General features: G+C 45.4%; 2 protein-coding genes across 8 annotated transcripts in view; both read right to left on the minus strand.

Moving 5' to 3' along the window:
• Window positions 1-345: 345 nt before the first annotated feature.
• Window positions 346-10,299, minus strand: lmf2b (lipase maturation factor 2b). Its single transcript, XM_027021322.2, has 14 exons — window positions 10,134-10,299; window positions 8,173-8,426; window positions 7,308-7,336; window positions 6,713-6,906; window positions 5,687-5,868; window positions 5,309-5,447; window positions 4,915-5,049; window positions 4,499-4,604; window positions 4,301-4,397; window positions 3,632-3,814; window positions 2,700-2,868; window positions 2,296-2,407; window positions 1,605-1,713; window positions 346-1,299 (listed from the first exon to the last, which is right to left on the minus strand). Exons 1-14 carry the CDS (start codon window positions 10,225-10,227, stop codon window positions 955-957), a joined length of 2,148 nt encoding a protein of 715 aa, XP_026877123.2. The 5' UTR covers window positions 10,228-10,299; the 3' UTR covers window positions 346-954.
• Window positions 10,300-13,843: 3,544 nt separating this feature from the next.
• Window positions 13,844-27,123, minus strand: part of tmtc1 (transmembrane O-mannosyltransferase targeting cadherins 1) — a 35,176-nt gene continuing 21,896 nt past the window's right edge. For 5 of the 7 annotated variants that reach the window (XM_035528016.1, XM_035528015.1, XM_027021280.2 and 2 more), the window contains 12 exons: window positions 24,586-24,753; window positions 24,253-24,366; window positions 19,397-19,540; window positions 19,164-19,272; window positions 18,560-18,601; window positions 18,356-18,458; window positions 17,742-17,877; window positions 17,469-17,613; window positions 16,825-16,962; window positions 16,049-16,171; window positions 15,302-15,379; window positions 13,844-14,920 (listed from right to left, as the gene is read on the minus strand). In XM_035528016.1, coding sequence (XP_035383909.1) covers window positions 14,798-14,920; window positions 15,302-15,379; window positions 16,049-16,171; window positions 16,825-16,962; window positions 17,469-17,613; window positions 17,742-17,877; window positions 18,356-18,458; window positions 18,560-18,601; window positions 19,164-19,272; window positions 19,397-19,540; window positions 24,253-24,366; window positions 24,586-24,753 — 1,423 coding nt within the window. In that variant the 3' untranslated portion in view covers window positions 13,844-14,797. The remainder of the gene's footprint in view (window positions 14,921-15,301; window positions 15,380-16,048; window positions 16,172-16,824; window positions 16,963-17,468; window positions 17,614-17,741; window positions 17,878-18,355; window positions 18,459-18,559; window positions 18,602-19,163; window positions 19,273-19,396; window positions 19,541-24,252; window positions 24,367-24,585; window positions 24,754-27,123) is intronic. The other 2 variants (XM_035528018.1, XM_035528017.1) reach the window with 2 other exon arrangements.

A 27,123-nucleotide genomic window follows, 5' to 3' on the forward strand; every position in this document is an offset into this window, starting at 1 on the left:
ATGCGATAGACTGATCTGGTTCACTTTTAATCTGGGATTTTTCACCTTTTTGTCGAACTGTTTCTTAAATTGAGACTTTCAATGGGAAGAGTATTAGAGCCACGCATGTTGGACTACAGAGACTAGCCAGCTCTGGCCGAGACAGCAGTCACTGCATATGAATTCATGACCCCCCCCCTCGAAATTTGCCCCAAGCCTTCTGGTCTTCAGCTGCCATCGTGTGGTGACTGATTATTTAGAATATCTAGTGAGAGTAGGTTCCATTAAAGCAATTATAAAATAGCCAAGTGCAATTAGACACACAGTCTCAAAATTAAACAATTTATTATTTTTTTTAAAGTATGATCATCAGTTTAAAGAGCTGCAAAAAAAAAAAAAAAAGGAAGCGTGGGAATTAATTCTGGTAGGATCGAAGTGTTAGAAATAAAGCTCAACGATGGAAGAACACATTTTATAATTGTCAGATGTTTACACTGTGGGACAAAGCTGCACATTTCTGAATGAAGCTTTTAAGTAACACTGCTTGTACATGATTAATGTGGAATAATTTAAAAAAAAAAAGAAAAAAAGAATTATTCTAACCACATTTTGCAGCTACTTGTGACCTGTGGAGACATGTAGGCTTCTGAACTCTTCACCTAGTTCCTGGACCTTTACAGGGTATAACACACTAATGTGAAACACACACACACACACACACAATTTCTTGCCAACTTTGGTAAATAGTATGTTCATAGTGCTACGGAGCAGGCTTGGTTTGAACCTTCTCAGACGTGAACGCGATATAAACCCACTTGAAAACACTTCATTTGTCATAAGGGGTGAGGGAAGGAGATTTTTTAACAAATTAATTTATGTAACTTGATGGCAATTTAGGATTCAGCATTTCAAATACACCTGAGAACGAAATCTCTCTCCTGCCCGAGAAGCAGCCTGGAGGACAGTGGTGGCAGCTCACTTTCTCTTGCGAGGGCTTCTGTCCGAGTCAATCCTCCTCTCTTCCAAACCCTCCTTCCTACCTCCGCGACCGGAAGGCCCGCGGTTTTTCTCAGAGGCTTCGGGATGAGCCTCTCGCGGTTTCTTACTCTTGTGCTCACTCGTGGCGGGCTTGGACTTGGGCTTCGGGCCCTTAGGTGTCCGGCTTCGGGAGACAAGATCTTTGAGGAGGAGGATGGAGGCCACAGTGGTAAAAAGGGTCAAAAGCACCAAGGGCCCAGAATGTCCCCTAGCATGACCCCGCAAAACACTCAGTGCCTGGGCCAAAGGTGTGTCTGAAATTGGCAGGACTGGGAACTTTTCCTAGATATAAGACACACACACACACACACACACACACACACACACACACACACACACACACACACACACACACACACACACACACACACACACACACACACACACACACACACACACACACACACACACAGTAATATATCTAAAAATTCAACATTAAGCCTTCCTTCCACATACCAACTATATATTATTGTAATATGTTGATGCATCATTATGCTAATAGATAAAAAGATGTAGTTTGCTTGAGAAGTTGACAAGGCAATTCATATAAATAGAGGGCCATCACAAGCCAAGGTAACCCATGTTACCTTCAGTCCTGCCTCCTGCAGTAACTCCTCAAGGACAGGGTCACCCAGGTGCACCGCAGGAAAAAATTCCCTCACATATAGTCTTTTCCACCATTCCCGCGGCTGGTTCCTGCCACACAACACGTACCAGGGCGCTGAAGGACTACTTAGCACAGGAGTAACCAGAGAAAACAAATCGGGAAGATCTGGAGTAGCCTTTATCAGTTTTATCTATGGAAGCAGCGTTACAGATTTTCATTTCAATATTGCAGGTCTTTTCTAGGGATTCTGTATTCCTGTGCTATCTGTAAATTATTATTTTTTGCCTTGAGTGTACAGATTTTAGCTTGTTACAATATGTGACAACACTCAGGTCCCCAATTAAGGACTACAAAAAAACAGGGTTGTGTCAGGGGGTGGTTTATATACCCACTCAGCCAAACTGAGTGTTACAAAATATCATCATTTTCCAGAAGCAGACTTATTGTACAACTCTGGTAAAATTAATTTGCACATCCAAAAAAAACAAAACAAAAAACAAAAACCAAAAAAAAAAACAGTTAACATACATGACAATACATTCAGACCTGAAGGTAACATTCAGTAATCAAAGAAAAAAAAACAAAACAAAACCCCCCCCCAAAAAAACAAAACCATGAAAAAATGAAAGTCTGTGCTATAAAGGCACAGCAAGCGTCGCTGCTCGACTCACCCGTCCTGTCCAGTCTGGGTGAAGTGATAGTGGTAGACGCTGGCTCTGAGGAAGGCAGGCGGGGACACGCGGAAGGGGTACTGTGCTTCATCCACCTGGAGCAGCCTCAGCACTACGGCAGAGCAGAGGCACGACTCAGCACGCCGCACCCAGATACCCCGGCTACGTGCTGTGCCTTTAGATTCAGTTGATTCTAAACCTGTAGGAGACCTCGTGGCCTGAAACTTGCTCCTGACACTTTGGCAGGTCGGAGATCATCAAATCAAAGCCTCTGCGGTTACTATGGCAACCGAAGAGAGCGCTTCCATACATAACATGGTTGCCAGAGCTTTGCTTCTCAAGAACAAGACACCAACATGCAGCGCAGCGCAAAGGCCAATGAGAGACGAGGCATGCCGACTCACCGTCCTGCTTGCCCAGTAGCAGCTGCTGCACTAGGCCTGTAAACCAGTGGCTGTGCTGGTAGTCTGCCCGTGCCGCCTCCCACAACAACCAGTCCAGCCGAGGCTTGTGGGGCCCCAGGACCGGAGGCGCTTCGCTCACACTGCTCGGCTTGTGCATAAAGCTCAGCTCCTGCAAGGCAGCACAAGGCCACAGGTCTGGATCAGCAAAGACTCTCACTTACCATGAGGCCTTTTTTCCTAATGCCATACAGAGGGAAAGACATGAACTTAGCAAATGAACTGGGTTGGCCACCACTGATAACCTGGAGAATACATCCCAATACGTATCCGTAGAGATTAATTATAGATTTTTTTATTTTATTTTTTTTAAATATCTAGTTACATTCCTCAGATCACACTCATACTCACTGTTAGGATTACCACAACACTGAACATTATCCACTACTGAAAAATTCTCTTTGAAAGCAAACGTGTTAAAATCAGTTTAAAGTCGGGGGGGGTGGGGGTGTTTCTGCTGTTCATTTTTTATTGACTACACGGAACAATCCCTGTACTGTCTGGCCCAGTTGTGTGGATACTTAGCTCTGCTCTGCTCCCTGGTGAAAAATGACTATACAGTGGAGATGATGAATAAGGACCTAGCTGAACGAGAACAGTGTGTGGCAGTATAATCGATCGTATTGCATCTCAACCTTTTGGCCACAGTGACATTCACTGGCAAATTTTTGCTTCGATAGCCTGAGGTCTCGCCCTTTGGCAGCGTTAAACATCCTCTCATGAATATTAAAAAAAATCGCACAGCCTAGCACTAACATCCAAGAATACATCCAACATCCAAGGTTACTGACTCTTAAGAAAAGTGGTGAAAAGTGTTTTTAGTCTGCATATACCCAATTAACAACAAACAGCCAGCCACGTCACAAGTCATTTACCTTCCATGTTTTCTTATCCCCACTGCCTTCAATAATTACTTCTGGACGTCCAGCAGGGGGCACCATTCTGTGCTGAATGCCGTATGCACTGACGAGCTGATACTTTTCCACAGCCCCGTAAGCGTTCTGCACCTCACGGAAGATTTTCCCAGCAGACACACCTGCCACGGCAGTGTATGGAACCTCAAGTACGCACACGCACACACACACACACACACACACACACACACACACACACACACATTAAACTATTAAAGCAATGCAAACCTTTTCCTAACCATCTAGGTATCAGTTTTACAAGCTAAACCATTATACTTCATGTTATAGTGTGGACATACCTGGAAAACCCGTTTGTAGAGCAGACAAACATGAAACAAAGTTTTATATAATGTTAACACTAGGGATGGGGCAGTTACTGACTAATGATGCACCATATTATTAAACTCATTATTAAACCATACCAGACTCAAAAGTTTGATCATTTCTATTAACTCCTTAAAAAAAAAAAAAAAAGATTACAGACAAAGGAACAAAAGGTTCATTTTTTCACATTTTTCAGTGTCAACTAATCTGAAGAGGTGTCAGCAGTAGTACTGGAATAGCAAGTAGTGTTCTCTCCAAATCAGATCTACATTTTCAGAAACATTTGATAGAAACATCTTAACTTACTAAACTGAGGGTGAACACAGCCACAGTTGTAGCAGTGAAGATGGCCCACTGAGTGAGGGCGCAGAGCTTTCCCATAATGCCCCTCACACAAGCACACCTGAAGAGGAATAGTGGAGCAATATATAACAGCTTTTATTTCAATGTGTGAACAGCTTGTTTCTAAATGTCCCTCGGAAATGCTTTAAGGTTTCCTCTTACCTGAGCATGGTGACTACTGCTTCCCATGTCAGTGAGAGTACTCCTACCCAAATGGTGGGCGCCTGAATCAGGCTCACAAACTCAGAAAAGTTCTCCTGGGTGAAGTCTGCCAGAAAGACAGAAGGCATCCACGGACGACCATGAAATCTTTTATCGACAAATTACACCAATACAATTAAGCAATCATGTGTCAGTCATCATTCTGGCACCAAGACCTAGTAGTCCAAAACAGTTCATTAAGGAGTAAAACAGCATGAAACGTGCCATTTAGATAAGCTGATTTAAATGCGCTCATGGATACCACTCAGTCACGGCTAAAATGAAATCCAACCTTTTCCATCATCTTAAAAAAAATAAGTGATCAATACTATGTCAAAAGTTACCAACAATTAAAAATGAGCCACTGGATTACTCACTAGTTTTAGACAACACAATCTTCTGCTCCCAGTTGATCTCCAGCTTAAAGAGCTTTATTGTGCCAAGCAAAATAAGGACGTAGACAGCCAGTTTGACAAGTAAAGCCAGACAGGAGAGCAAAAACTGACTCCATGCTGAAAGAGTGTAACGCACAGAAACACAAAGGAAGAAATACCGAAGTCATCAATTCAGGGGTTTAATCTAAATACTGGAAATCCTATATACATATATATCCCCCCCAACTGTTTCATGTGCACAACTAGACACACACGCACACACTCCTCCTTTTATCCCAAGGGCACAAATTTGATCCAGGTAGTTGTGTGTGCGCGCACTCAAAATAAATGCATTTATAGTAATACAGTTTGGTCCAAAAGTGTTTTGAGCGCATACTCTTCGACTTGGGCTTCTTCTTTTGGTGTGTGCAGCCGCTGAAGCAGTCATCGTCCAGCAGGGAGAAACTCAGCACGACAGACAGCAGGTGCGTCAGGCTGCAGCCGCCCAGAAGGACAAGACAGAGCTGCAGAAAGACCTGGGAAAGCAGACAGCCAGCAGCGGATTAGAGCTGCGACCCTGCTCCAAAGGAGAATGCTCACCCACATTCGCCCCGTGCTGCAGCAGTAATGAGGGAATCCATCACCCTGCCATGCCAACACGGCACACACCCAAGGAATTAGTGGACTCAGTTCAGTTCACATTCTTAATATGATGCAGCTATGCTTCTGTTGGGTCTCTCTCTCTCTCTTTCACACACACACACACACCCCAGACCTGGATGTAAAAGCCACAGATCCTCAGTCCACGAACAGGAGCGAAGAACATCAACAGTGGAACGGCGATCTCCGACGCCATCACACAAACGGCGCCAAGTCTCGACAGCCAATCGGGGAGCTGATGTGCATACCACGCCAGAGGTGTGGGGCTCGCCTGAGTCTCATAATACCGACTCAGTGCTGCAAAAGTGTGAAGAGGATGAGAAGAGGATTCAAGGTGAGACAAGAAACCAGAAAACCATCTAGGTCTGCCCACTGGTTTAGCTAAAACAGAGGTACTCAAATCCAGACCTCACATCTGTCCCTGGATTTTGTAACAATGGGTAGTCAACTGATCGGTTAACATAACTACTCGGAGGTCTGTAATCTGAACACTGTTGTTCCTAAATTCCCAGTCAGTTAGTATTAAAATTAAACATTCAAATATAAAGATGCACACTTCAGAATTAGTTAGAGAGAATAGCTGGTTCTGTCTTATTGCAGGTTAACAAGCATCACTGAGGCACCCTCCAGCGAATGGCTAACGACCACACAAAGAACCCATGTTTTTGTACATTCATTAGAAGTGATTATGCGTTCACCCCACTTCCTTTTACATATTAGTGTTTCCATTTGCAACCATTACATCCAAAGCACACATTAGTCAACATATGCAAAATCATATTCAAGACCCACACCAACTGGAGCATGTTACAACTACATTCAAAAAGAAGACTTGACAAGAGGATAAGAGGATTGTTTTTCTATATGGGCCTGAGCCTGCTGGAGAGGTCATATATCTTACACAGACGTCCACTGAAGCCTACCCAGGATCCTTTGCAGAAGCCTGCAGAGGCCTCTACAAAGGATTGGTGTGAAAATCTAAGCCTGCAGGGCTGGAGATCAAATCATTCTGAAAGGACACAATCTCTATACTTATATTTTGTTATTATTCTGTCTAATGCAATGTTCAGCTTTCCCTTGTAAACACCATCACCTCAATACCTTTGCTCTACAGTGCATTCCTTCGACCACAAACACATACCTGTGAGGTCCCACCAGCAGGGGTCACTGCTGGCTAGCTTGCTGAGACCGGTACAGAGCACAAGCCGGAAAAGCAGCCAGCGGGTCAGCCAAAAGGTCACGGGGTCGTGGAGGCCGGGAGACGTGGAGCTCCGGAGCAAGCCACAGGGAGCTACCAGGAAGGCCAAGAAGCCCACCTCCAACAGCAGAGAGTCGCTGGGAAAGAACAGGCAGTGTATGGACAACGAGGTGCGGAACCATTCCGTCATACGTGAGAGCACAGTGACCGAAACAGCAGCAAGGCGACCTGAGATGGTCAACGGCTATTGTTCTGGCATGCCTGGCTTCTGACAACAGATTATGTAATGTCTCAGAAAACACTTTTGTTCAGCATTAAATCAGTCACATCAGGTACACAGCATGTGTAAGTGAACACACGCACGCACGCACGCATGCACACAGGGCTATAGCCATTGATAAATTGACTTCCAAAAGTACTTGGTTTGGATGGATTTCAAATGGACTATTGAAATTAGTCGGGGTCTCAAACAGGGTAGGCGGATGTAGTCTTGGACCATTCCAGTGTAAAGCCCATTAAACACCACTGTAGGTCTCACCACTCTGTATGAAGGAAGTCTCCTCCAGCCTGCAAAAGAACACACCCCATCAGTCAGCAGGAGGCAGGGAGCCAGCCGTGATACTCGGGCAGCTAAGAGTTATGCTGATGAATCTACTGCTGCTTTGCACATTACAACATTGGCATGACCCACTGGGCAATAACCACATCACTTCAGAATAGCAGCTGACCAATATTTCATGCTGAAATTGAAATGAATTGAAGGAACCCCTTGTTTAAACAATTGAACTACTGTTGATCTACAAAAGCAAATGTGGGGATTAGCAATACCTCTCATGATAAAACAAAATTGGCCTTTATCATTATAATTATATATATCTATATCTATATATATATATATATCTATATCTATATATCTATATCTATATATATATCTATATCTATATATATATATCTATATCTATATATCTATATATATCTATATATATCTATATCTATATATATCTATATATATATATATATATCTATATATATCTATATCTATATATATCTATATATATATTTATTTTTTTTGGTTGTTTTTTTTTTTTGAATGTCATATATCCAAAATAATGGTAAGAGAGGCAGCCAGAATAGATGTGGAATATTCATTATCTGGCCCATCCAGAATGTTCATATTGGCTTCTTATGATTAAAAAAACAAACAAACAAAAAAAACCATTCAACATGGAATAATCCAATAGGCCTAAAAGAGCATGTGTGATAGGAAGAGAAACAGAGATGGAGTCTCACTGTGTATAGGGAGAGAAAGAGACACAGTCTCACCGTGTACAGGGAGAAACAGAGAGATGAGAACCGTGTATAGGGAGAGACAAAGAGAGACACACAGACAGAGAGAGACTCACGGTGTATAGGGAGAGGTAAAGGATCCAGAGACAGAGGTAGGCCAGGCTGTCTCTGAGTGCTCCCAGCAGCACAGCTCCCAGGCTCAGCAGTGCCCCCAACAGGCAGATGAGCTCCAGGCCCTGCTGGGGCCCAAGGCCCAGGGAAGGCACCAGCCACAGGAGGGACGGACTTTCCTGCAGCTGCTGCAGGAGCGGCTTCTGCTCCCCGGCCACCAGGAGGCGTGCAGGCAAGATGCCTTCATCTCCATACAAGCCTGCGCTCAAACACACAAGCACAGCCTTCAACAGTTACATTAGCTGGTCAAACTGCAACCCATTTGAAGACAACCACAGACACATAACTCAAAGGCTCGGAGACAAGCGTGCGTTTTCTGGGGTGAGACCTAATTGCAGAGGGCCTCCTTCATTTGACTACACACTACATGCTTATGCTTTACAACCGCAAGGACAGGTCACATGTACGAACGCAGACGGGAAGGCGACGCAAACAGCATTTTGGGGGGTAGAGTTTTGTATTAAAGCATGAACAAATTAAATCAGAAAACGTACACAGGTACAGCAGAAAGGAAAATACTGGAGCTCAAACTTCCATATATTTTGCAAGCAACATGCCACTGTATTTAGGAAGCTTTTATGGAGTGTGCTGGCAGCCCAGTAAGAGGACAAGTTCAGACTGGGTATTGTGCCAAGGCCAATGTGTGAGTCACACCTTTTTTATTCAACTTAATTTCTCTCTCTCTCTCTCTCTCTCTCCTGCTTTGCCTTCGGCTCCTCTCAGACATAAGGTACATACAATCACAGCTGAAGACTTTTTCAGCTCTCAGTAGAATGTGTATCTCATTTGAAAACAAGCTTTTAAGTAGTGACAGCTGATTACAGCGCCTGATTACACAGCTACTCTAACAATGAAATGACAATCACGCCACTGACTGTTCCGACGAACAGATCCTGCAAATCTAAGCCACCGACTTTCCCCCCTTTTGTTAAAACCGCAACTATTAATCCTGGAGCGGGTGAGAACTGGTATAAGACCGATATCTGACACAACGAAAACGGTAAGGGTCTTGCAAAGTCGTGGGCTCCAACTTTGATCTCACCTTTGCTACAAGGAAGCACAGATCAATTTTTCAGTTTTACTAGGAAGCAACAGGAAGGACGCCCTCACCCACGTGGAAACCAGGCACTACAAACAGCTAGCTAACCGGATCACTTCAACAAGTTTGGGCTTGCTGACGGCAAAAGCCAACTACAGCTTCCCTATAATAATTAATATATAATAACGAGGCATTCATTACATCAGTGTTCATATCATTTTAGCAGAAATATAAACTAAAATGTTATTCTTGTGCAAACTCCATAGGTATGATTTTATGAAATATACCATATCAGCACCAATACAGATACAGACGTGCAAAACGTGTGACAGAAGTGCGCACGCAGAACGATGACGGGTCACTTTCCTACGCGCAAGAGTGACCGCGAACGGGCGGATCTTCCGAGGCGCACGTGGTAGAAAGGAAGGGAGAGATTCCGTGCTTTGTAGTCCACGGCGAGACAGTATGACTTTTTTTATTCAAAGTCGTTCGATGTCGGCGTTTCCTGCAATAACTCGGCCACTACCGCTCTTTGTGCAAGTCGGCAAGCGAACATAAAGGCTCCCAGAACGAGATCTCTGTCCGGTCTCCCCCGGCTTAAACGTGCTGCCATAGTTTAGGCGACACCACGGGCGCAGAGGCCGAGGAAAAGTAACCAGGAGGAAACGCTGCGGCAACTTTTCCAAACGTGCAGCCGCCCGTCGCGCGCGCGCTGAACCGAAGCTTCCGAGTCGCGTGAACGTGCAGGTGTTGCCGGCGACTGTCGGTGAACAAAAGGGAAAATGTTGAAGTTGCGCGCACAGCCGCACCTTAGCGCCAAACGCGCCGCCGTGCTGGAAACGCTCCTCCAAATGTGGCACTTCCTACCTGGTATTTGGATGTAGAGGGATGCGAACGCGCATAAATAAGCGACGGCTACGCCGCGCAAAAACAGCTGCCGCGGGACCCGCACGTCTCCCATGGTCGCCCAAACTAATCCGAAGACGCAAGATACTTTTCCAGGAGTGGCGAAAAGTCAACGTATGAGCGGGAGCTCTGCAGCAAGTGGGAAGCGAGGGGAGGTGCTAGCTTTGCACTGCCTCCATATGCAAATGAAAACCAACTCCGCGCCACACTCGTTTGAACTAAAAGGTTAGCCCATACACTTGGGACTGTGGGGTTGGACCTACCGACGAGGAAGGCCGAAGTCATGGACAAATTGGGGAGGGGAGGGGTCTCCCCCAACGACACAAGCCTCAGCACAACTTCACACTCAAAGTTGAGCTTTCCCTCTCACCTCACTTTTTGCACCCAGCTCTGAACCACGACTAGAAACAATAACTTGTCATACACAACAGTAAATATAATTTCAAGGAAATGGGATACTTTCTCAAAAACAGAAACACAAAAATCTTTAATAGGGAAACAGACCTTATAATCAGTATCACCCACACACTGATTTGTAGATATTTTATTTGTAGACAAAAAGGTGGGGAACTATTTTTCTGGCACAAGTGGTGCACCAGTCACCCAAAGTGAACGAAGCGCACCCCAAACGCAATATATGTTACGACAATACCTGACATCCTGCAACAAAACATTTGCACCGACCTTTCTAGTAATAAATGAGTTAGCATTTTGCAAGTGTGACAGTGCCGAGCCCTGCTAGCTTTATTTGCCGAGCTACAGTACCATTTGTGTACAAGCTGGAACTGCTGCTGAACACCAGACCTCTGCCACTCGATCGGATCCACCTGGGCCTAATGGATCACATCTGCACTCGAAACACAACAGTGGTGCGGCTCAGCACAGTCTACATTTAATTATTTCAGTCGTGTGTGTGTGAGTGTGTGTGTGTGTGTGTGTTATAAAATAGTGCAACTTGCACGCTGCCCATTTATCCTCCCATCTTGTTTACATACAACATCAGCTTTCATCAAAACTTCGCTCTTCCTCTGGAAAATACACTGAAGATACAGACATTCCTAGAAGAAATTCAAGAGATACTGTCAAAAGTAGTGTAATTCAGACAAAACAGGTACTCTGTATCTGTAAATAGTCAAATGTGTTCATGTTGCATGTGTACACACCACGATAAAGTGCACTCCATCTAGCGAACAAGACCAAAGTATTGTACCTAATCGAGTTGGGGACTTGAGTTGTATAAGAGACCTTACAGAGGACTTCCTTCACTGTTATGAACTTCCTTCACTGTTATGGACTGACTTCCCCCCGACCCCAAGACCATACGCCCCAAGCACCAGCACGTCTCCGGCCCTGCAGGAGATAGCCTCAAATGTTCCCACCAATCCTAGAAACCCTTTGGTTATTACATTAAAAAGGCCACCATAGAAATAAAAACAGTCCAATTGTACAGAATACACACAACCTCTTGTGCTCATCTAGCAACACTTATGGCTTTACATGGAAGAAGCCTTTTGCTTGGCTCACTGGACGCATGGGGTGAGCGCCCCCTGTTGGTAGATGAGGGTGCGGCTGCAGTACTGGCTGCCCTGCCATGTCCAGGAGTGAGGCACGCCTTGCTCACGTTTGCCACCTCCAGCATCAGAGAGCTCCGAGCCTGCAGGGCCTCGGTAGAGACGGCAGGATTTCGCCGCAGGCTGCCCGCCTTGCACCGTAGATCCGGAGGGAAACGCAGGGCCGCGTTCAGTTGGGATAAGGTGTGACAGTTCGGCTACAAGCTGTAAATTTGCGCATTCGCCAGTAATTGCTAATGGAAAATTCGTGTATTGTGATAGAGGAATGACCGTGTCCACCCGTGGAATCCTTCCCAGAGTCCTTGGCTGCAAGTAGAGATTCAGATGCGAGATAAATTAGTAAATTCCACCAATCAAGAATCTTTGATCTGATCACAGTCTCTCCCAAGTGTTGTTATTAATTGTAATAGTATTGGTTAATATGTGCCAAATCCATGTTGGATTTGATCCGCTGGATGTAACGAGGAACTCTGGTGTAGAGGCATGGCTGTAATGCATGGGCACAGTCCACACTATACTTTGTCCAACTAAATCAATGTGTTAAAGGAGGAGGGAGAAATGAGAACGTTTGTTAGTTTGCCAAATGCACAAACGTCGATCGTAAAACGGTCTACAACCTGCACAACAAGTTACACATCAGCAACTACGTTCCCTCCATTCAGTTACTGAAGAGACTCACACACCTGTCAAACCACACAGGAGTCTGCAGCTTCAGTTGGGCAACGTCGTGCTCAGACGTAATGCTGTTGTAGTCCTTGTGAGTGACAATTGTAGCTACGTTGACAGACTAAACAAGACAAGAATGCAAAGTTACCAAATAGGCCGAGAACCTGGCACGCACGCACACACACAGACAGCTGGCAGATTTCTGGGTCAATGTTTCCCAGGCATCACTGTCCAGTATGAATCCTTACTATACCTGCCACAGAAAAGACTCAATGAAAAATGGTAATTTTACATAGTGCTGGCAACTAGCGTTTATTATTAGTGTGCTTTGGGCAGACTGTTTGAGACAATGAGGGTTCAGGACTGCACCTCCGCGAAACGCAGCACTAACCTACCTACTGGAGTCAGACCCCGCCCCCAGCCCCGCCCCATCGTCATGAGTGACAGCTCTCATGCTAGCTATCCCTATCCCATCGCGTCAACAACCACTTGTGCGCTACCGAAACAAAATATACATTAATAAAAAAAATTTAAAAAGACCGTAAGAACTCCGATTATATTAAGTCCACATGTTAGTGTTTTCCTCAAATGTGTTTACATCGCGATTGCGAAGTAGTCTCACTCCAGCTACAGAAAAACAGAAAATGTCTAAATTGCAGTTTCTTTGTGTAGATTTCTGTGACGTTCTTAAAATGGTAACCGGGCTACGAGGTAACCTCTGTACCTAAAACCAAGAGATGTACTTGTTTCTGAGAGCAAAATAATGAACAGCTAAGAAAGGAAAAGGTTTTAAAGTCCAACGAACAGAACTTTCTCTTAATTAACGTGAGCCAGAGAAGCATCTAAACGACTGGCACCTCTTAATTGCCTTCGGAGCTTTAAATATAAACCACAGCTAGGGTGTTAAGTGCAACGCGAGGACCTGGAGTAGGCACCAACCTCACACCTGTAATCAAATTAACTCGATGAAACCTCGTCGTCTTTACAATTAATGATAAAAAGATTACGCTTCTCTCCACAGGGGGGCAGCAAAATACCTTCTTAGGCGACGCTGTACATGAATTTCTTTACCGAGGGGGAGAATTACATCAAGCATGTTTCAAATGTTTGTTACCGACGTTTGCTTGGACATAAACTTTAACCGTAAATGATTCAATTAGGTCAAACAGTAGTTTACATTAGGTTAGGCCGTCAGCCATGTTTATTAATATCTGGTTTTCTAAGCATGTATTCAAACGTTATTGCTAGATGAGTCTCTCAATGCTGAGTAATTCATTCTTAGTTCTGACTATAAGGTGGTTTTGGAAAAGAAGAAATATAATCCATAGAAAGAAGGATCAATCTTTGTTGTACGTGTGAGATTTTTTTTAATTAAATAATGTTACATAAATACACACTGGTTTCTATAGCGACATGAAGCTGTTGCTGTTACTGCTGGGGATTACACAGAGATCATGAATAAAAACATGATCATAACATTCTTAACATAAGTATTCTTGTGCATATGAAGGATATCTTCACTTCACACACACAATTGTCATTATAGCTTGTGGAAAATAAGAATTGTTGGACATGCAGTTCATTGCACAGGCCATTGCAATATGCCTTTAGTCCACTGGACAAACAAGATTTACAAGTAAAAAAACCCCTCCAAATTCAACTGAAAAGCATGAGTGGGGAATTCCTGTTGCAGAAAATTGACCCTGTCATTTTATTTTTTTAATCGCTGAGAAAGTTGATGTACTATTCAGAATCACTCAAAAATCACACATGAAAATAATACACACAGCACAGCAACATCCAAAAGCACTTTCTCTCCTGCTGATCCCAATCAAACACGTGGAGGTGAAGGCCATGTTCACAGAACACAGTGGGAGGGAAAGTGATTCCTCCTCTAGCTCCCTCGCCAAGATGGTCGTTTGGAGGGTGTCTCCGGTACTCAGGCTGGGACGCAGCTCGCTGGACACCTGGGTCTCGCCCATGTCCTCTCTTCTGCATATATGCACAGTGATTAATCAATTCAAGTGTGATGCTTCTCAGCATAAATGGACAGGGGGTTAATCCCACTGGAACGCACAGCATCCTTTTAAACCTGGTACCTTCTGATCTGAGATCAGATAAAGCTAAAACAGGCTGGACCGCACTGAAGGTACTGAACGTAGCCCATAACGATGCTATGATACGCGATACAACCCCAGTCTACCGCGGTACTGATGCTGACCTACATCGACAGTGCTGATCCTCATTCCTGACCCTCTTAGGCCAAGATCTCCTTTTACAGATACTGCAGTGACACTTGAGCCCGTCTACAGTCTTCATCAGCCCTCTCGCCATTCTTCTGGCGGTCTCCTGCAGGATCCGGGTCTGTCCGCCAGTCTCCCCCTCGGATCATGAGCCTTGCCGTTTCTTCTCCAGCCTGTCCAGCTTGGCCAGGTTCTCCTTCAGCAGCCTGGAGCCCGGCGACAGGAGGAGAGCTCTTTGGTAGTAGACTCGTGCTGCTGCGTAGTCTCCCTGAAAAAGTTCCAGCAAAAGCCAGAATGTTTAACAGACTGGGTAGGCAACTTGCAACAGGCTGAGCGGGAAAAGCTTCTCGTGCCAGAACCAAAGTGGAAACCTAACCGCTGTCCAGGAGCAAAGTGTAAACCTAACCACAGTCCAGGAGCAAAGTGGAAACCTAACCGCTGTCCAGGAGCAAAGTGGAAACCTAACCACTGACCAGGAGCAAAGTGGAAAACTTAACCACAGTCCAGGAGCAAAGCAGTTTGTCTTTTTTTAAAGAACAGACAGCACTGGTTGTCCGCCTCTGCCATGCTGTGATGTGATGTGTGTGCTGGAAAGTGTCCCATAATGTCCAAGTATGGTGTTTTCCAAGAGTGACATCACTGCTCCTACCTTTATATGCTGTATTCCCCCCATGTTCATCCAGGCTTGGGACTGATCTGGCTTCAGCGCAACAGCAAGTTTATAGCTCTGCGAAAGAAAAAACATGACTGCTTCAATCTCAGTAAAAACACACATATGCAAAAAAATACACCTGAAAAGATTTAAGGATGGAAAATTTTTTAAACAAATTTTTGGAAATGTAATCCCTTCATGACTTAGGGCATCACTGGAAACCTGTTTAATAAACCAAGCCTCCTATAATGTTTATATCATAGCACAAAGTAACCCACTTCGTAAACGCATTTGTCTCGAGTCCAGAATGAAACATGGCTCCATTTACAAGCTTTAAACCTGAAACCAGCCTTTTGAGGCTAAACTTGGATGAAGTCAAGGGGCCACAGGACAGCTGGAACCCGTCCAGGAGAACAGAGAAGAGCCACCGAGAGAGCTGTAGCTACAGGAAACAAGCAGGGATTACCAGCTCAGGCTAGCCACAGCTGATCAGGGCTGGGTGGGGCATAAACAGGCCACTCAGTTGCGCACTCAATGGCGCCCAATGGCGGGAGCTCTGCTTAAAGGGGAAGTGGCCAAGCATCAAGGTAGGAAGAGAGTGTGGTTATTTTAGAGTCAGAAGGTGACATGGTGAGAATGTCTGTTTGAAGAGGCTGTTACCCCCCGCCCCCCCAACAGACAGATAGCCAGAGAGAGAGGGAGAGAGAGAGAGGGAGAGAGAAGAGGAGGAGGAGATGAAGGCACCTCAAAGGCTCGGTCAAGCTCATTCATCTCTCGGAGTTGGTTGCCCATGGAGAAGAGAAGCTCCGCCTTCACAGCAGGGTCTGCAGGCTTCTGCTGAAGGGCCTTATCCAACGCCTCCAGCGCCTGAAACACCCACCCAGCCCGTGAACACACACCATTTCTCTTCCATTCCATTCGAGTCTGACTCCATTAGGAAGGTCTCCTCTCTTTTGTCTGTGTGAGTACGTCGTCGGTAATTGAACGATTTACTGCTTAATGTTCCATTTTAAGAATTAAGAATTGAGAAGAGAGAAGCGGCACACAATTCATCCAGGGCTTAGCAAGGGGGCACTCCCCCATGAGGCAGTGAAATCACTCCTCATTACCTATAAACCCTGCACGGGGTGGAAATGGCTGAGACTGAGTGGATTATTCATTTATTCAAGGTGTTTAAGTGAATGTGTGTGTGTATATGTGTGCGTGTGTGTGTGTGTATGTATGTGTTATGTGTATGTATGTATGTATGTGTGTGTGTGTGTGTGTGTGTGTGTGTGTGTGTGTGTATGTGTTATGTGTATGTATGTAGGTGTGTGTGTATGTGTGTGTGTGTGTGTGTATGTGTTATGTGTATGTATGTATGTATGTATGTATATATGTGTGTGTGTGTGTGTGTGTGTGTATGTGTGTGTGTGTGTGTGTGTTTGTGTGTGTATGTGTTATGTGTATGTATGTATGTATGTATATATGTGTGTGTGTGTGTGTGTGTGTGTGTGTGTGTGTGTGTGTGTGAATCACACCTCTGTGTGGTTCCCCTGCCTGCTATAGATGGCAGACAGCAGGCGGTAGCACTCAATGCAGCTGCTGCTCCTGGAAATGATGCCCAGAGTCATTTTCTCTGCTTCTATGGAACGGCCTGCCATAGCCAGGACCTGGGCCTGGGAGAGAGGGAGAGAGGGAGAGAGGGGGGGAGGGAGAGAGGGGGGGAGGGAGCGAGGGGGAGAGGGAGAGAGGGAGAGAGGGAGCGAGGGGGGGGGGAGGAAAAGGATTATCTTTTGTATACCAAACAGAACAAAGACATTTGGCTTTTGGCTTTGGGAATGACAGTAGAGGGTCTGGGGAGGCGTCATTAGGCTGCTCCAAACACCAGTCTCAGGGCAGGAACCAGACAACATCAGCTACTATGACAAATTCACCATTAAACGGCAGCCCAATGCAGACTGATTTCACACTAATGGCCATTTCTGTGTCCAAACACACACCACTATTATATAACACACCACTATTAAATTTTTTTCAAACAAGGTAGTTTTAAACTGATGTCAATCAAACATCAGTGCTGCAGCAATGCTGGCATTTTTGTAACCACTATTAAGAGCCTCTGTAAAACAGCGAAGGCTCAGTGAGGACGGCGGTGGGCGGGGCTGGGGCTGAGCCGGCTCACCAGGGCCAGGGAGACGTCCGGATTGTCCGGCTGCAGCGAGGCGGCTTCTTGGTAGACCCGCAGAGCTTCCTCGTAGCGGCCTGTGTTGTAGTACAGCGCCCCCAGAGGAGTCAGAATATCCACCTTCCGCACCACCTGCAATGCCCTGCATCCATCCACACACGCACACGCAAGCTCATAGGTGGGCGTGTCCCAGGCATGGGCGTGTCCCAGGCATGGGCGTGTCCCGGGCATGGGCGTGTCCCGGTGCTGTGGGGCAGGCTATCAGCGTACCGTTTGTACCAAAGCTCTGCCTCGTTACTTTCGTTCGAGGAGCGCAGTAGCCGAGCCAGGTTCACCATGGCAACGTAGTGAGACGGCTTCAACCGCACGGCATGTTGGTAGTGGATGGCTGCTTGCTCACCATTGCCTGAAAGAGAACGAGACAGTCAGAGAAAGAGAAAAAAGACATTAGAAAAGGATCTTTAATTCACTATATAAAAACCAGATGTATTCCACTTGAACTCAAGGTTACTGTGATATAAACATTTGACCGGCAATAAAACGTATCGTAAATGACAGGGCTTCAATCCCCATTTCAAATTCAGTATCCTGTCCAAAATCTTGTAACCTAGATTCATTTATTCGCGTCCTACAACAGAAGTACTCCAATCACAGCCTTTCAGTTCCTGGAACGACGGGATTTTCCATCCACACTTTACAAAGAGTCTGGTGAGAAAAAGATGAGCACTCGGTTACATCAGCTGGTTAACTCCCAGTGGAAGCCGGAGTGCAGGTCTGGCATTTGAGTGCTGTGCTCCAAGCGCAGTTTGAGCGGAGGGGGTTAAGAGGGGCCGACCCGCACGCTCCCTGGTGCTGCAGGCGGGTTTGAGAGGTGCGTCTCTGACCTGTGTCCACCAGGAAGACGCCGTAGTTGTTGTGCAGGTCGGAACTGTCAGGGCAGTTCTCAATGCCTTTAGTGTAGATCTCACTGGCCTCAGCAAACCGCTTCTGCAACAACATACGATCGTGTGCGTCAGAACGGCTTATTATTGCATCTCTTCGCCATAAAACCCCCACTCTGCTAAAATTTAATATACATAAACTTTGACCTTATAGAAGTGGTCCATAGAAGACGGATGAAGAGACAGAGACTGATTGTTGAAAGAGAGACAGATTTCAGATAGAGACAGACAGACAGAGAGAGAAAGAGCTGAGTTTTAAAATTTATTTTAGACCATCAGTTTAAGAGACAACAATCCACATTCAAGCAGATGTAGGCGTCACCAAAGAATGTCAGCAAAGGTCAAAACACCATTCGTAATGGTGCAAATATCTGTGCCAGAGCCCCTCACCCTCTGAGAGCTGTCCAGGGTCTGCATCCCACTGAACCGCCCTGATCCTAGCTTTCCCCAAACCTTTCCAACACGGATCAATTGGCAATGCTTTGACCCATAAAGATAACTGAAAATAAAAACATGTGGTGGAAGCCTCATCAAAGACACCAGCAAGGAAACGCAGAGACTTAGAAAACTTAGATCCTGACTAAAAGCATTAAAAAGGGCTTCCCTCTGAAAACAAAAAGGACACTCTGAGGTCACTACGGGACTTAATATGGACAAGAAGGCGTGATACAGGGTGATAGAGAGACAGACCGAGTGGGGAGAGAGAGAGAGAGAGAGAGAGAGAAAGAGAGAGAGAGAGAGAGAGTGCAACCTGATCAGCGTAGAGAGAGGCTAAGCTGGAGTAGGCATCAGCAAACTGCGGGCCAAAGCGTATCGACTCCTTGAGTATTCCCTCGGCCTCTTCCTCTTTGCCCTGGGACCTGCATCATCATCATCATCATCATCATCATCATCATCACCGCCGCCATCAATACCAACATCGTTAGTAGAATAAAAGCTACATTGATGCACATGCATGCAGGCTGATGTATGCGCGTGCATTACTTGAGAAGGTTGCCCAGGTTGAAGAGCGCTCGGTTGTGTTGGGGGTTGATGTCGAGAGCCTTCCTGTAGTAAAGTTCTGCCTCCTCGCCACTATGAGTCAGCGTGCCCAGGTTATTCATAGCACTGGCGTGTCGAGGGTACAACCTACAGGCAGAGAGAGGCAGAGAGAGAGAGAGAGAGAGAGAGAGAGAGAGAGAGAGGCAGAGAGAGAGAGAGAGAGAGAGAAATAAAGAGAAAGATGGAGATGACAAAGCAAAAAAAGGAAAGTAGAAGACAGACAGTAAAAAAGTTAGAAAGAATGCATGAAAGAATGATGACTAAGTCTAATGGCACAAAGACGTCTGGCTTCAGTAGCTCTGAATCTAATGGCAATGACAGTGGAGGGTCTGTGGAGGCTTCATTAGGCTGCACAAAAGCTCAGAGAGAGAACACCAGTCTCAGGGTGGGAACCACAGAGCAGCTGGGAGAGAGAACACCAGTCTCAGGGCGGGAACCACAGAGCAGCTGGGAGAGAGAACACCAGTCTCGGTGGGAACCAGACATCATCAGTTCCCACTAGAGTTGTCAAATTACACTCACCCCACCGCTTGAATAGCGACGGGCTATAGGACCATGGACACTTATAAAAGACAGAGGAGGGGAGAGGGGAAAAGAACGCAGGAAGAAGAGGAAGAACACACTCACTGAAGAACACACTCACAGAAGAACACACTCACTGAAGAACACACTCACTGAAGAACACACTCACAGAAGAACACACTCACTGAAGAACACACTCACTGAAGAACACACTCACAGAAGAACACACTCACTGAAGAACACACTCACAGAAGAACACACTCACTGAAGAACACACTCACTGAAGAACACACTCACAGAAGAACACACTCACTGAAGAACACTCACAGAAGAACACACTCACAGAACACACTCACTGAAGAACACTCACAGAAGAACACACTCACAGAACACATTCACTGAAGAACACACTCACTGAAGAACACACTCACAGAAGAACACGCTCACTGAAGAACACGCTCACAGAAGAACACACTCACAGAAGAACACACTCACTGAAGAACACACTCACAGAAGAACACACTCACAGAAGAACACACTCACTGAAGAACACGCTCACTGAAGAACACGCTCACAGAAGAACACGCTCACTGAAGAACACACTCACAGAAGAACACACTCACAGAAGAACACATTCACTGAAGAACACACTCACTGACGAACACACTCACTGAAGAACACATTCACTGAAGAACACACTTACAGAAGAACACACTCACTGAAGAAGACATTCACTGAAGAACACACTCACTGAAGAACACACTGACTGAAGAAGACACTCACTGAAGAAGACATTCACTGAAGAACACACTGACTGAAGAAGACACTCACTGAAGAAGACATTCACTGAAGGACACACTCACAGAAGAACACACTCACAGAAGAACACACTCACTGAAGAACACACTCACTGAAGAACACGCTCACAGAAGAACACACTCACTGAAGAACACACTTACTGAAGAACACATTCACTGAAGAACACACTTACAGAAGAACACACTCACTGAAGAACACATTCACTGAAGAACACACTCACTGAAGAACACACTGACTGAAGAAGACACTCACTGAAGAAGACATTCACTGAAGAACACACTCACTGAAGAAGACACTCACTGAAGAAGACATTCACTGAAGAACACATTCACTGAAGAACACACTCACTGAAGAACACATTCACTGAAGAACACATTCACTGAGGAACACACTCAGTGAAGAACACATTCACTGAAGAACACATTCACTGAAGAACACACTCACTGAAGAACACACTCACTGAAGAACACATTCACTGAAGAACACACTCACAGAAGAACACACTCACTGACGAACACACTCACTGAAGAACACATTCACTGAAGAACACACTCACTGAAGAAGACATTCACTGAAGAACACACTCACTGAAGAACACACTCACTGAAGAAGACATTCACTGAAGAACACACTCACTGAAGAACACGCTCACAGAAGAACACGCTCACAGAAGAACACGCTCACTGAAGAACACGCTCACAGAAGAACACACTCACCGAAGAACACACTCACCGAAGAACACGCTCACAGTAGAACACGCTCACTGAAGAACACGCTCACTGAAGAACACGCTCACAGAAGAACACACTCACTGAAGAACACATTCATTGAAGAACACACTCACTGAAGAACACATTCACTGTAGAACACACTCACTGAAGAACACATTCACTGAAGAACACATTCACTGAAGAACACACTCACTGAAGAACACACTCACTGAAGAACACACTCACTGAACAACACACTCACTGAAGAACACATTCACTAAAGAAGACATTCACTGAAGAACACACTCACTGAAGAAGACATTCACTGAAGAAGACATTCACTGAAGAACACATTCACTGAAGAACACATTCACTGAAGAACACATTCACTGAAAAACACATTCACTGAAGAACACACTCACTGAAGAACACACTCACTGAAGAACACACTCACTGAAGAAGACACTCACTGAAGAAGACATTCACTGAAGAACACATTCACTGAAGAACACACTCACTGAAGAACACATTCACTGAAGAACACATTCACTGAGGAACACACTCAGTGAAGAACACATTCACTGAAGAACACATTCACTGAAGAACACACTCACTGAAGAACACACTCACTGAAGAACACACTCACAGAAGAACACACTCACTGACGAACACACTCACTGAAGAACACATTCACTGAAGAACACACTCACTGAAGAAGACATTCACTGAAGAACACACTCACAGAAGAACACACTCACTGAAGAAGACATTCACTGAAGAACACACTCACTGAAGAACACGCTCACTGAAGAACACGCTCACAGAAGAACACGCTCACTGAAGAACACGCTCACTGAAGAACACGCTCACAGAAGAACACACTCACCGAAGAACACACTCACCGAAGAACACACTCACAGTAGAACACGCTCACTGAAGAACACGCTCACTGAAGAACACGCTCACAGAAGAACACACTCACTGAAGAACACATTCATTGAAGAACACACTCACAGAAGAACACATTCACTGTAGAACACACTCACTGAAGAACACATTCACTGAAGAACACACTCACTGAAGAACACACTCACTGAACAACACACTCACTAAAGAAGACATTCACTGAAGAACACACTCACTGAAGAAGACATTCACTGAAGAAGACATTCACTGAAGAACACATTCACTGAAGAACACATTCACTGAAGAACACATTCACTGAGGAACACACTCACTGAAGAACACATTCACTGAAAAACACATTCACTGAAGAACACACTCACTGAAGAACACACTCACTGAAGAACACATTCACTGAAGAACACACTCACAGAAGAACACACTCACTGACGAACACACTCACTGAAGAACACATTCACTGAAGAACACACTCACTGAAGAAGACATTCACTGAAGAACACACTCACTGAAGAACACATTCACTGTAGAACACACTCACTGAAGAACACATTCACTGAAGAACACATTCACTGAAGAACACACTCACTGAAGAACACATTCACTGTAGAACACACTCACTGAAGAACACATTCACTGAAGAACACACTCACTGAAGAACACACTCACTGTAGAACACACTCACTGAAGAACACATTCACTGAAGAACACACTCACTGAAGAACACACTCACTGAAGAACACATTCACTGAAGAAGACACTCACTGAAGAAGACATTCACTGAAGAACACACTCACTGAAGAAGACACTCACTGAAGAACACATTCACTGAAGAACACACTCACAGAAGAACACACTCACTGACGAACACACTCACTGAAGAACACACTCACAGAAGAACACACTCACTGAAGAACACACTCACTGAAGAAGACATTCACTGAAGGACACACTCACTGAAGAACACATTCACTGAAGAAGACATTCACTGAAGAACACACTCACTGAAGAACACGCTCACTGAAGAACACATTCACTGAAGAACACACTCACTGAAGAACACATTCACTGAAGAACACATTCACTGAAGAACACACTCACTGAAGAACACATTCACTGAAGAACACACTCACTGAAGAACACACTCACTGAAGAACACATTCACTGAAGAAGACATTCACTGAAGAACACACTGAAGAACACACTGACTGAAGAAGACACTCACTGAAGAAGACATTCACTGAAGAACACACTCACTGAAGAAGACACTCACTGAAGAACACATTCACTGAAGAACACACTCACAGAAGAACACACTCACTGACGAACACACTCACTGAAGAACACACTCACAGAAGAACACACTCACTGAAGAACACACTCACTGAAGAAGACATTCACTGAAGGACACATTCACTGAAGAAGACATTCACTGAAGAAGACATTCACTGAAGAACACACTCACTGAAGAACACGCTCACTGAAGAACACATTCACTGAAGAACACACTCACTGAAGAACACATTCACTGAAGAACACATTCACTGAAGAACACACTCACTGAAGAACACATTCACTGAAGAACACACTCACTGAAGAACACACTCACTGAAGAACACATTCACTGAAGAACACACTCACTGAAGAACACACTCACTGAAGCCCCACTTCCATTTTCATCATATAATTAAGAAAAAGGCTCTGTGGTTCTATGGAAAAACAGGAAGACACAGAACAGTTCCCCTTGTTCTGCTGGTTTACTCGTATTTCCGAAAACAAACACAATGGCGCACACTCACACACACACACACACACACACACACAGACCTGAGGGCTGTTTTATAGTGGTGAATGGCTTCTTCGTTTTGACCTCTGTCCTTCAGGAAGTTGGCATAGTTGTAGTGAACTTTAGCATTGTGAGGTAACGTTTGAATACCAGACCTGAGAGGAGGAGGAGGAGAAGAAGAAGAAGAAGAAAAGAGGAGTGAGAACCATCCAGACTCCAGTCAAACACAAAAAGCAAACACAAAGCTCGCTCTCTCCCTACGCCCACGTGTGCTAGCTCAAATGTACTACGCTGACCTTGAGAGAGAAAGAAAACTGACAGTAAAAGAAAGCGCACTGCCTCTACTTCAGTGTCACACACACGCCCACACGCACCTGAAGAGCGCCTCTCGGGAGAGCCAGATCTCGTTCTGCTGCACGGTCTTCCAGGAGAAAAGGAGGACCAGGAGCAGCATGGAGACAGTGAGAGCAGCCGCACCCCAGCGGCCTACCAGTGCTCCCAGCCTGTTCAGCCCATGCACCAGTAGAATACAGTAGCCCATACTGGGGGAGGGAGAGAGGGAGACAGAGAGAGCTTCACTGGATAAAAGGTGAATTCAAATATTGGGATAATTCAGCTGGAAGTAAAGTGGTTTGGCTCCAGTCGTCGGCACGTCTCACTGGTAGCACACTGCGCGGAAATGAAATGCTTCTCATGCACGTTTGCCCAAAGAACGGTTTGCAGACAGCGTAGGGATTCAAACACTTCAGAATGCGTAAGGCCTGGATGGAGCTGCATCTTGCCTGAGGTCATGTACCCATTAGTCTGCAGACAGAAATAGAGCAGTCTTCACAGCCAACGCAGCACATTCCGCAAATAGCATGCGAGTCTGTTCTGCACAAGTACATGTCACTATTCAAATATGACTCACAAGAGTAAAACTTAAACACCCAAGATCTTAAAAGCTCCGATATGCATGTGTGATGTGTGTGATGGGTGTGTGCATAACAAGCAGGCTTCACAACAGTGTGAAGTCCATTTCCAGTCCTGCAAAATATGTGAAGAACATAAGAAGCACAGGAGGGAAGAATGGCCTTCCAGAACAGGAAACTGCTTGTTTTCACACACTCCACACCAGTGCAGGAAGCCAGAGAAAAGGACAGGAGAGGAGAGGAGAGAGGAGGGGAGAGAGGAGAGGAGGGGAGAGGAGAGGAGAGAGGAAAGAAGGGGAGAGGACAGGAGAGGAGAGAGGAGGGGAGAGAGGAGAGGAGGGGAGAGAGGAGAGGAGAGAGGAAAGAAGGGGAGAGGAGAGGAGAGAGGAGAGGAGAGAGGAGACGAGAGGAGAGAGGAGAAGAGGAAAGGAGGGGAGAGGAGAGGAGAGAGGAGGGGAGAGAGGAGAGGAGAGGATGAGAGGAGAGAGGAGACGAGAGGAGAGGAGAGGAGGAAAGGAGGGGAGAGAAGAGAGGAGAGAGGAGAGGAGGGGAGAGGAGAGGAAAGGAGGGGAGAGGAGGGGAGAGAGGAGAGGAGAGGAGAGAGGAGAGAGGAAAGGGGGGAGAGGAGGGGAGAGGAGAGGAAAGGACAGAGGAGAGAGGAAAGGAGGGGAGAGGAGGGGAGAGAGGAGAGGAGGAAAGGAAGGAAGAGGAGGGGAAAGAGGAGAGGAGAGGAGAGAGAGGAAGGGGGGAGAGGAGGGGAGAGGAGAGAGGAGGGGAGAGAGGAGAGGAGGGGAGAGGAGAAGAGAGAGGAGGGGAGAGAGGACAGGAGAGGAGAGGAGAGGAGAGGGGAGAGGATGGGAGAGGAACAGCTCCACAAAGGTCAGACTCATTGGAGCTTGTTCTTCCGGTTCTGCATTCGAGTTAAACGCACAGTTCCCTATAAATCCAGCACTATTTCATTTGCAGGAAACCTGGATCTGGAAGGAGTCGCCTCCCTGTCCTGCTCAGCACCTCCTTCCGAGGCCTCCTGGTGTTCACCCATGATGTTGGCCTCCTTCAGCACGGTCCAGCAGTGCCGTCATTACTACCAATGCTGTCTGCTCTCATCTAGCACACATATGCAGTCACCCATAGCAGAGAGAGACAGAAGGGGCTGGTATTCCTTTTATAGCTGCTGATTGAACTTTGTGTGTGTGTGTGTGTGTGTGTGTGTGTGTGTCTGCCCTCTGATTCTGAGTGACCATCACTCTGGTCTGATCTCTACAATGATTAGTAACTGATGGGGATCTGTATGTACCCAGACTGCATGGGGCGAACAGTTACATTAATTGCACTGTTTAGCGCCAGCCTGACAGTAGCAAAGGCTATTAAAAAGCCCCTGAGCAAAAATGCCTCATTAGGAAGGCAAGGCACATCCAAGTCGGGTTTATTTATACAGCACCTGTGGAAAACAGGAACTGTCGAGACTGCAGGAAGATGATTTGGTGGGGCTCACTTTTTTAGTTTTGTAACCACAGCGATATTTTAATCTTGTTATCTCCAGAAGGAAAGAGAGAGTATCGCTTCACTGCTGGACACAGAAGTTCTAAAGGCCTGTCTGATAGTCTTGTAAATCACCAGGTAACTCAGGTAACGTGTGATGCTAACAACACCAAGTTCATGTGTTTGATTCTGTGGGTGTGCACATACTGTTATACTAATAAATATGTAAGCTGCTTTAGATTTAAAGAAGTCTGTAGAGTGCTGAAAGTTATATTATGGATTTTAGTCATAGACTATGATTTTTTTACAGTCTATGATTTTAGTGTAAAAAATTAATTTCAACTGAGGCATTTTCTCTTATGGAGTTGAACTGCTTAAGTATTTTCCCACATAGCATTTTTCCTGTATGATGTAATGATATAACGGCGGCAGTTACATTCATGACATAGATCATTTTTGAGGTTAATTCAACTGGTAGAATATCAAATGATTTCGGTACATGGTAAGGCAGACATTTTA

This window comes from Electrophorus electricus, chromosome 7, assembly GCF_013358815.1.
Source record: "Electrophorus electricus isolate fEleEle1 chromosome 7, fEleEle1.pri, whole genome shotgun sequence".
NCBI lineage: Eukaryota > Metazoa > Chordata > Actinopteri > Gymnotiformes > Gymnotidae > Electrophorus > Electrophorus electricus.

Coding starts and splice junctions, on each gene's coding strand:
- lmf2b (XM_027021322.2), bottom strand. CDS start 10,227: ATGGGAGACGTGCGGGTCCCGCGGCAGCTGTTTTTGCGCGGCGTAGCC. Junction 5,869..6,712: donor CTGCTGGTGGGACCTCACAG/GTATGTGTTTGT, acceptor ACACTTTTGCAG/CACTGAGTCGGTATTATGAG. Junction 2,869..3,631: donor GGGATAAGAAAACATGGAAG/GTAAATGACTTG, acceptor GCTGCCTTGCAG/GAGCTGAGCTTTATGCACAA.